Source organism: Opisthorchis viverrini, assembly GCF_000715545.1.
Source record: "Opisthorchis viverrini unplaced genomic scaffold opera_v5_174, whole genome shotgun sequence".
NCBI classification, from domain to species: Eukaryota; Metazoa; Platyhelminthes; class Trematoda; order Opisthorchiida; family Opisthorchiidae; genus Opisthorchis; species Opisthorchis viverrini.
In genome coordinates, this window is record NW_008751832.1 from 999,813 (window position 1) to 1,010,938 (window position 11,126).

General features: G+C 41.3%; 1 protein-coding gene across 1 annotated transcript; it reads right to left on the reverse strand.

Moving 5' to 3' along the window:
- Positions 1-6,918: 6,918 nt before the first annotated feature.
- T265_14324 (hypothetical protein) lies at positions 6,919-9,977 on the reverse strand (the record flags this gene model as incomplete). The annotated part of the gene is made up of 2 exons (XM_009173120.1): positions 6,919-7,054; positions 9,901-9,977. Coding segments are annotated over 2 exons (213 nt in total), but the record flags the coding sequence as incomplete, so codon positions are not given.
- Positions 9,978-11,126: the final 1,149 nt, after the last annotated feature.

Sequence of the window (11,126 nt, forward strand, 5' to 3'; positions counted from 1 at the left end):
TTACACAGGGTAGTTTGTCTACTTTGACGATGTCATTTCACTAGTGATTACAGCATGTTACTCTGGTAAAAGTGTGACTGACGTTTGGCGCATTCTGTGTAACAGACGATATTTCCTAATATTTCTAGGTTGGGTCATCAGACTACCCCATCGAGTGGCTACTTTGTGTTCGTCTATAGACGAAGAGAAACTTTTAAGACAATACTGTTTGCGGTAGTAACTCTCAACTTTCGAAGAGTACGACAGAGCCAGAGCACGATGCGGGTTTTGATAGGCCATTCAGTGAGTGCACAGTTGTCCCTGTACACAGCTGAAATGTTCACTTGGGCTGCTATCTTCACAAAAGCCGGTTGACGAATGTAACCATGATCAAATAAGAGATGCGCTCTGCATCCTTTTTCTGGGTACAGTGATGCGAAATTCGTCTTTTCAACGCCTGAGTCAACTGCCAGAAGAGATGACTGAGTGGGATGAAAAAGTGAGTGACTTTGCCTAACTGGGTGACATCGTTTTTGGTATGAAAACAGGAGTTCATAACTACTTAACAGCTCGCTACCTGTTTTCCCCTTCCTGGGGCTGATCAAGTAGACAAAGTCATCAGTTCCAATAAATCCAATGCTTTGCTTGAAAACCAACTTTTATGCTAGCAGCGCAAAGGTTAACGGAAGGTAATGCCTTGCTGGAAAGCAGTTGGAATAGAGATCTTAGGGTCAAGTGACTTCGCATGATCACAAAACACAACTAAAAACGTTCATTATCGCTCGTCACCTACACAAAAGCATGCTGATACACTTTCGCTGTTCTGTTTGCGCGAGGTCAGTGTAAAACGAACAGAGGAGTGAGAATACCCCACAATGAGGTTGTACGAAAACGACTGTGGATTCGTCGCTGGCCAGTGTGGATCACATGACTGCTAGTTGAAGGCGATTTTTCCCTTCCTTGTGTATGGATGCACCTGGAGCAGAAGCAGGTTTGTGTGTGAACGGCGCTTGTCAAGTTTGTTGGATAACCATGGGAACGTGTGCACTGACGGTCGTTTAGACAATGGTGCACAATACCTACTTAGATAATGGGGTATCTTTTGTGATACATATGTGAATTAGACGGGAATTCACATGAATTTTAAAAGTTTATGAAAAGCTCTCGAATTAAATTTACTAACAGGGTTAGGGATGACATCCGGCGGCCATTTTACTCAACCCATTGTTGCACAGGCTGAGGCAGCTATAGAAGACAGCATATTACTATCAGAGGACGATGGCTCGATAGAGGCCATGAACAGCTTATACAAGAAGTTCCAGCGGACCCACAACATAATTGAAGGTTACAGTAACAGTATACTGACAGGAGAAAATATGGTTTCTGAGGACACTGACGCCATACGGAAAGTTGTAGGGGAGATGAATAGCTGTGAGCTCGTCCTCACGAAGAAGTGCTACATTTCCAACGAAAACTGTCGAACAAATTTCAAGCAGATCGTTATGTGGCTACAAAGCATCTTCAGTGGGTGTGGACAAAGGTGGTAAACAGCGGGAGCCTTGCTTTTGGCAGTTGATTTGGTTTCTTCAGAAGGGTATGTCGGGGGCGACAATTGTCTGCGGACAGCTAGTCAGTGGTGCTATTGGTGCATCAAATGGCAGTGCAGATCAGTTTACTTTACAAGGGAAGTTTTCTCGTTCACACGTTAACGTTTTCGTACCTAAAATCTTAAATTGTCCAATAAATATGGCTCACCACCCCTTAGACGTGTGTACCACATTCCAGGAAAAAAGCTTCAGGTGTCAACGGGGATATAAGCTATGTTTTAATTGATCATGCGTGCTTTTTAACCAAGTCAACATGTATCGTGTGAAGCCGACCTCAGTCGGGTCTATGAAGTTTCCGCCGAACAGTAGTACGAAGAAGAAAAATTTTGTGTTGCAGCACTTTCGTGTATACGTGCTCAAGCAAAAAGGTTCGCAATCTACCTTACTTTCGTTTAAATTTGTTTGAATTGGTATTTATTCCTAATTTCTGGTGCAACTTAAATCGTAAATTGTTTGTCTACCATCATGACTCAGCAAGCTTTTGTTTCAACTTCAAAGAGATTGGTTGCTATGCGATTTCACCCATCACAGCCTTCAAGGTATTAAACAACTATGTGAATGATAGCTGTTTTGCACGCAGGTTACTCCCAAAACCAAGCGAGACTGATGCATGTAGACGGAAGTAGTAGGCTGAGTGCACTTCTGCGTGATAGACAACACACGAAGGGCCGGTTGTCTAGTCCGGTTTAGCATTTGAAGGCACTAAGACTATTTTTCAGTTACCTCTTACTACCTTCACAACAACAAAGTGACTAAATTTTTATACAACCGACTGCACGTAAATCGATGGATAAACGGAAAGTGGGACACGTGTAAAGCTCTTTTTAAATGAGAAACGCCATCGTCTGAAGTACAGCAGTTTGTAGCCATGATTTCGCTTTTAATTTTGGAGTGAGTCTCCTAGTGCTTAGAGCCCAATACTCAGTAAAGATCATCACAGTCGTCCTTTACTATATTGAGACTGAACTACCACTTCAAGGCAGTGCATTAAATGCACGGTCTTATGAGAATCCCACCCCCAAAATGCTTACTTGTATTGCAAAGTAAGCAATGAAGTCAGTTAGGTATCAGCCACACCTGGTGATTTCCGGATAAACTGTCATTGTCTTCCTTCTTCTATTTAATCCACTTATATCACCGTGAAGAAGATGCAAACGCCCCATTTTGTTTCAGCTACATTATTAACCTTTCCTAATTGAGTGGGAAGAGCAAGTTGACTGAGCACCAAAGAGCCGATCACCGCATATAAGTCATGCAGGTGAACCGGATTAGTTAAGCTGAATAGCATGATCGAAGCTAGCTGCGCTTAACTAACATAGGTGACCTTGAGTAATCTGAAATTATAGTATGAGATTTAACCTCGATTCGCGGTGGGGTTCACTGGTGTGCCTCATAAGTGAACGCACACTGTATACATCTGTAACACCATTCCAGTCGGTAGCTTCTTGGTACTGACCTGAAAATACCTACTGGTTAATGTCATTTGTAAACGCTGACATTGTTTCAAGGAACTAAGGCTTACAGCCTCTATGGCGATATCAAGCAGTTTTCCGAAAAAAATTCGACCTACGGAATCAGGTCACGTACAATTTATGGCGACGTCCGGATCACTTGCCAGTTATTTGGAATCTTAGGAGTAAACTTTTATTCTGGAGCCGATAAATTCATACACTTCGTACAAATTGGCAGATGTTAATGATAATTACTCCGAATTAGAGGGACACATGCTTTAGCATCGGTCTGTTTAGGCAGAAGCAAGATCACTAAATTTATTTACAGGAGCAAGTTTTCCGCAACTTTTGTGACGACTTTATTGTATACCATATCAAGTTGTACACCTTTTTTGGCACAACATATTCTTATTTTATGCTGATCTAATTTTCCAATAAGTTGAGATATTTCATTACACACTGCACTTGAAAAATCGCTCATTTAAATAAATTGCTTACATCAAAAAGCCGAACGAAAAGCACTAAGCTTTAACATTTATACCTAAAAAAAGTGGTAGCCCCAAAAACACCATAGTTTTCGAGGAATCATATCCACTCACCGGCTGCTGACCGGCTTCTGCGCATACTTCTACCATCATATCAAATTGAATAACTTTTTCTTTATCTTTGCTGTTTCTGCAGCGTTTTTATGACCTTTTACGTTTTATTGGACTTGCACCACTCAGCGTAACCTTTTTGGGCGAAGAATTGATGTTTCTATCTGTTTTGTTTACTTATCCATAGATGTAATTTCGCAAGTCAGCCATTTGAAATTTTCCGAAAAGGTCAAGTGTTTTTCAGAGAGCGAGTGCTGCACTAGGTGTGACGGTTTAAGTATGAGATAAACCGAGATGGTATGCTCCTGTTCCTGTAGAGCAAGTTGGATAAAGTTTGAGAAACACGTGAGAATATAGTCGATTATTGTATGGAAAAGATGATTTTGATCGGGATGAAACCCACCGAGAACGGATATGAGCTCATTGCGTAAAATGTTATGTTTTCGTAGAGTAACATTACGTCTTAAAACAAAGTAAATAACCGGTCCCAGAATTTGTGAAAGCATTCTCCCGGTGGAAAAATATCACTGCAACAATGTACCAGGTACCCAACTCGACTGTCACAAAGGAATAGCGCTTGTCTCTGGCACTTTCCACTTCACCCACTTACACAACCATCTTTTATGGATGGGACTTGATTTGACCTGTCAGTAGTACAGAAAGCATCGTCAAACACTTTTGCAAAAAAACTGGACAATAGGCTAACAAAACACCCATAACAAACCCCCATTAATCATGTTAATTACGTGACGTAATTATCTGTTTCCTTATTCCTTAGGCTAATTCATTACCCTTCCGGTGACTGCTCAAGTTTCAAGACTGAACTGTTCTGTTTTATACAAAGTCGACTCTACATCAATCGTTCTTCTATGGACGACTTGTTCACATTGACTTCTGGGCTTGTCGTTGAAAATTTGTCCCACTTTGAACTGAACAATATTTTTCCCGTTTAATTTGTCCGATAGCACACTACCCTTTCTGTGCCAAACTGTGTTGCTAACTGCCCAGGGTTCAATCTATCCGTAGGCCTTCCTTTCATTCTCCTCACGATTTACTGTTAATTTCTTATAGAACCACGGTCTACCTATCTATACTGTCTGCCCACGTCCAATTCAATATATTGTTCACCGCCCAATTGTGACTACTGAACAGACGCAGGTGAAGTTCGTAGAATTCGGTTTCGTCGTAATTATTACTGACCATACGTCGGTGAATTAGACTACACGTTACCTGTCAGATAGGATACCTGGATCGTGCGTTTAGGCCAAATAACCAAATAACCAAATACTTGCTTAGAGATCACGGCCTTAGCATAGGATATATCTCGTTCAACCATATCTCGTTCATTCGTGATTTCGTGATCTCCATTACACTACTCAACGCACAGCCACTAGTGCACGGTTCCTTTCCGCTTCATAAAAACGCACTGCTGATCTCATATCGATTGGCAACGAAAAGTCTAACTAAATTACCCAGCTCAGTGAAAAACTCCCTCCCGATAACGGATGTATACCAACTTATTAGTGTCGTGCTGACGAACACTCAGTGAAATTCAGAGCCAGCCAAGTTCAAGAGCATGTATTCTGTGTCAGTATATAGGACAAAACATATTAGTCACACTGAAAGGTCTCTCCGCTGAACGCGGTCTTGGGGACACGGCGAACAAAATCGTCTTTTATTCCGTACCTTGGGATAGCGTTCACATAGCTATTTCTGCAAGCGAAATAATTTTTGAACAGGAATCCTAACTTGGTTGTTTCTTTCGGTTACGTGTTGCCAGCACATCACAAAATAGGAGAGCTAATGTTAATTAGCCTTCCTCTTGCTGACACTGTCCCATTAAAACGGACTTATTAGGAATCATTGTGATCCACACTGGGATCGGCGTATGCTGCAGCTGCAAAACACGAATTTTCATAAACTACTTTTGAGTAGTATCTTCTCAGTCAGAAGTGTACATTACGCTTCTCCGGACTAAAACGGTCCTTCTGTACGAATTTCTCGCTCAGTTCAAACAGTTATTTTATCGATACGTATAAGCATACCTCGTTGACCATTGCTTGCTCTTTTGCCTCTGCTAATGATGTAAGCCTCAGTTCTTCCCCACTATCCCCATCACTGATCACGTCGCTTCAACCCTATGCTACAATTTTATTGTTGCCCACGAACATTTTGTTGAAAATGCTGGTGACTACACAGTGGATATATTGAGTAAGACCCTACGATTGTTCGGCCACAAAGAATCGCCTTCATTAAGGAACAGGCGACTGGCACTGAAATTATTAGTATGGTCAGCCGAAGACTGGTCGACCCATTGTGGTGTCAGTTGGTGAGAACAGAACATGTTCTGACACTTGCGCAAGCATTCCTCAAACCTTGCTATAAAACCGGGTTGTCGTCTCACGTGCGTCCTTGAGTAGGCCAGCGGATAACATTCCCAGATATGTTAAATCTCAAAGGCTTCATGTGAAGAGCAACCGACTTAGTGCAACACCTTTGTGTATATACTTTTAGACTTTGCTGTATTATGTGCAATATATATATATATATATATATATCAAAGATGACTCGATGGTTCTGNATATCATATCAAAGATGACTCGATGGTTCTGAGCTAATTCACGTTGTACAACTGTCCCCGTATCTATATTGGCCAAACCATTCCATACAAGAATAAACTGCACTGTTGGTGTTATTGGCATAAATACATCTCTGAGTTGCTGCTGCATGGCGCCACTCATGTAGATTATTGTGATCAACTCAGATCCTACAGCCTATACACAAGTCTACTCAGCTGACAAAAACCTTTGGGGGGTCAGGGCTGCCTTCACAACAGATGTATCCTAATTACAGTAAAGGCACGTTAGCAACCAACAGGTTTTAATCATCCCAGTTTGTCTACATCCACAGATTCATTACTTTGAGCGACAAAGGCTGTCAAATGCGATTGTTGGATGACCACTTCCTGAATTTTGTGGGTATGACAGCGTTGGATAGATTGCCCGCATCAACCGGACAGATGCCGCCCTCTACGCACTATCGTCCCCCTACAGACTCCTACGACCTCTTTTTGGGGGATATCTCTCACCCTGAAGGACAGCGCCCTACAAAGCTTTCACCCGTCTGATGAGACAGTTTTTGGTTGCTTGAAAGTGATTATACTGACTTTGGCTATCAGCTGTTTGTGGTAACTCACAATCCTTCGAATATTCATATACATGTAACTAGAATGCAGCAGGGAGCCCCTTTATCAAGTACTGATAGTTACAGTGAAGCTGACTTACTTGCATCCAAAGAAAACTCCATGGTATAGAACTGATAGTTAGGAATGACTGTGTATTCTTCAAAAAACAGGCTGGCATACACAGTGGCTGTTAGTTTGCTTTTGATTGCTTCAAGTTCTTTTGCAATGTTCCATTTACTGAGGATGAGGCTAGGGTCGTAGATAATACCCGCAAGAAATAGTGAACCCAGGAAAATGAAAGTTCAATGAAAGACAGCACTGCTCCAAATTTCGTCAAGTTTGTTCCAAGTTCTTTATCTAACTCACGCCTGGTTCAGGTATCTTTGGGAAAAACGTATTTTTTTACGTATTTCCATTGATGAAATATGTGTCCACAGTTTTCAAGACAAGAGCCAGGGCCCAATTCGAGTCCGCCCATTCTGGGGGCTAGGGCCAGCTTTTAGAAATCAAGCTCAGTGATGAAAAATAACTTAACTTCTCGGGCCCAGTGAAAAAATCCTTTGTAATAGGTAAATTACTCTTTTTATGGTCTTACACATGGGTTCGATCGTGAGCTGTATACGACTACTGTATCTATTTGGATAGAAAACAAAAGAATTTAAAAAAACTACCGCTCACAGAGGATATTTGATATTCATTTGTTCCAAGGAAAACCATTCTTATGTGAATGAAACCTCTCTTTTTTATTGGGAAACGCTAGTGTCTTGAGCAACACCTGGCAAAATACCCTTCAAATCAATACACTATTCATAAGGTTGTCGGAAACTCCTCTACAGCCCATGACCAGTTTTGCCCTTCCTGGGACTCATCAAGTAGGCCTGATCCTCAGGTTTCCCGTATACTTTTGTTCTAATTGAACCATAATTTTGGGGTTTTGCGGGATAGGTATTTTTGTTCATAGCCACACCATTCTCGTTTGAACGGTCGTGTTCCTGTTCTGGCGCAACTAACCATAATTGCACGAACATTGACTTGTACACTAATCTGCTTACCAATTTGGTTTTGACACGGGATGCACCTGGAACTCACCTGAATCTCTCGTTTATGATGTTCGTATGATTTGCTTACCACTGAACCTGTGGTGTTCATTTCAAGTGCTACGTGGTTGAATTCATGGAGACCCCTGCAAGCACCAGCCATAGTTGGGATATGACGAAACCCTTGAAGGTGCTTTCTTCTTAGAGTGAGGAATTGTAACTGTTTGGGAGTGCAAATAAAACGGGGCTAAAGGTCCTGGCGGAAAATTCTTTTGTATGTACTTTTCTGGAGGACGCAACTAAGAAAAAAAGTAGAGCCGAACGAAAACCTCTCGCCACTTATTGTGCTGTTTCACCTGTTTTACTTTAAACTCTTACACAATCAATCACGCAGCGTCATTAAGCTCTCTTTTGCCGCTAAACACGGCTGTCTCAACCGAATAAACTTATCATGGATGCTGTTGAGTTTTTTCATCACTGACCAATGCTCCTACTCCTGCAGGGAGCGAACGGTCAGTCAGCTTTCTCCAAATGGTACGAACTTTCGCTGTTCTAGTAAAAAAAATATCAGTAACCATTTAAGAAAACAGATGAGGGTTGGTATGAAGATTTCTTCAGACTACGAAGATGTTCGGAGAGTTCTACTTCGTCAGTATACTGCCTTCAGGTAAAGAGTGTTTAATTGAAACCATTGAATGCACTTTACTCCTTCGTCTGATTTCACTTTGTCCATATTTACGTCCATATTTAAGAGAACTTGCAAAGACAATTCGTCTTCTGCTCTGAAAAAAATGCGTTCCTACGCGTATTAAAATTGACAGAAATACATTCAAAACGGTCCTCTTTCATGGTGCTGTCGTGATAGATGTTTCGGAGTGCCAATGTATACCCACTTCGTTCTAGATTTTACTGCATTTTACTGCAAAAATAATCTTTGTCAGGAGTTGAACTTCATAGATGGTCTCGGCAAATTAAAAGTAAGAACAGACTTCAAAATATGATGGTTTCTATTTTCCAACCTTATTACAGCGAAAACCAATAAATTTTTGTTTTTACTCGCAGCAAAGTAGATATTTCAAAATGCAACCGTTACATATGGAGTTTTGATATTTTCCATCTTGTTTAATTTATCCGCACCTGATATTCACTGACTGGAGATCGCTCTGGATCGTAATAAGAATTTGATGTCTGTTTAAAAACAAGAGTGGTTCCAAAATTTTTCATATGAAGCAAACTCGATATGTGAAATCTCAATTTGGATATGCAGCGAGATATAATAAGTGATTCTGAAACTTTTAGAAGGCAAATTTTTTCAGATTGCGCAAATGTGTGGTATATTGCTGAGAAAATTACCTAACATTTGGACACACACCAATGCTGCTGGTTTTCTAAGCGCCACAAATGTTTACTCTTTAGCCTTCTCATTGTAGGCTATTACAACCATCAACTCATCGCTACGCACGCTACTCCCTCCAACAACGCACTGGTGATATCACTTCGATTGGCGATGAAAAGTTTGCAATCAAATTAACCATCTCAGCAAACAAACCAACAACCATCTACGCTACCTGAGCCACCAACATTTTCCTCTATATAATACCTACAATTTACTTGTACAACCATGCCTGCCAGATGATTCCCGAAACATACCTTAGTTTGCGGATATGCTCAAAGCCGCTTTCATCGAAGCGGCTGATCCACAAGGACCGGTGGGACTGACAGTTTTGTAGGATAGTCGTTAAGTCTAAGATTTACAAACCGGAGCATGACTTGGTCACGAAGTTGACCTCACAACAAATAAGTTGTTCTTATTGCAAACAAAGCCTGCCATGTTGATGAGAATAAACTCTGAAGCGGAGAAGTCGGACTATTTCTAAAACTGAGGTTTGTCCTATCAAATGCTATCATACTTCGCCGGGAGGTCATGAACGAATTCAGACCAATTTAGTTTTCCTAAATTTAGTTTTCCACAAATTTGGTTGAATCCTCACATATCCGATAAGCATAAAATACACAATTGTTTAACATTACGGGCAACTACGATACTTACCGACTTTAAGGACTTCTGTACATGAGCGGAGCTCAGGTGACACCAAAAACAGAATGACGTAGTAGAGATTCATTTTCAAGCTGCAAATGATTAAATGGTTGATGGAACGTTGCAACATCACAATGTTAGCCGTACACGCATCGTAACAACCTCTTTGAAGAACGTTCGTTCTGATTCGCTTATATAGACGTTACAGTCACAAATACCTAATTTCCTTGACATCGCCAATTTGATAGGCCGACGGGAACGGACAGGGTCTTCCTTTTTTCTGCACCAACTGATGATTATATCATTTGTCGACTAGATGCCGTCTAACGTAAAGTATAAAACACTTCACTTTTACCACGACCATTAGAATAAGCCTAATGGATCGCCTTTTTTGAACTTCTATAAGATGGAAAACAAAGATAATGTAGAATGAGGCGCCCGTACTAAGTGACATCATGTGATCATGGTCTTCACACATTGTTCTAAGAAACCGTAGATAACAGGTTCAGTCCTCCACCTTCTCCAATGGGTCAGAACTGAACTTCAAGTTCGAGCACGCAAGGATATATCTCATTCGTCGTAAAGGGAAGATAGAAAAGCCTGGTAAGAGAGTACAAACCACATTGTTCAGTTTGAGCAGAATCACCTATCCACACGGATATATGACTTTATTCGCCCTACTTGTTGAGGGGAAGAAAGAACAGTTAATCTGAAGGATTCACTTTACTGGAAAGTTCTCAACAGGCAAATCGTTTCATGCTGCGAGTTGTCACATGATGACAATGTGAGTACCAGCTACAGCAATGAGGGAACGACTTTTCTTCGGCCCAACTCAAGGTTGTGGGGCAGCCAAATAGCGTCTGGAACTGCAAGTGCTGATGACTGGTAATGGTCATGATAACTCCTCAAAAAATTCGTAGTTAGCCGCGTGAGTCTGGAAACCTCCTGACAATACCATCTTGTGAAATGGTTATCATGATCCTCATTTCCAGTGGCGGAGTGGTTGAGACCCTCACGTCTTTAGCTTTTTGTCCTCTGGTAATTCCCAGTAGCCGGACTTAACCGTTTAATGAGGTCCGGATAGCAGAGGCAAAAAATCAATGATTGGCCTTCCCAACCATCTGAGTACTTATCAATGTTGTACGTAGCAGCCACATGAATGAAGAAGCAAACGAACCAAACTGGTGCCATCGGCTTTAGGTAAGAGAAGAGGGACGCACAATGACTGACAAAG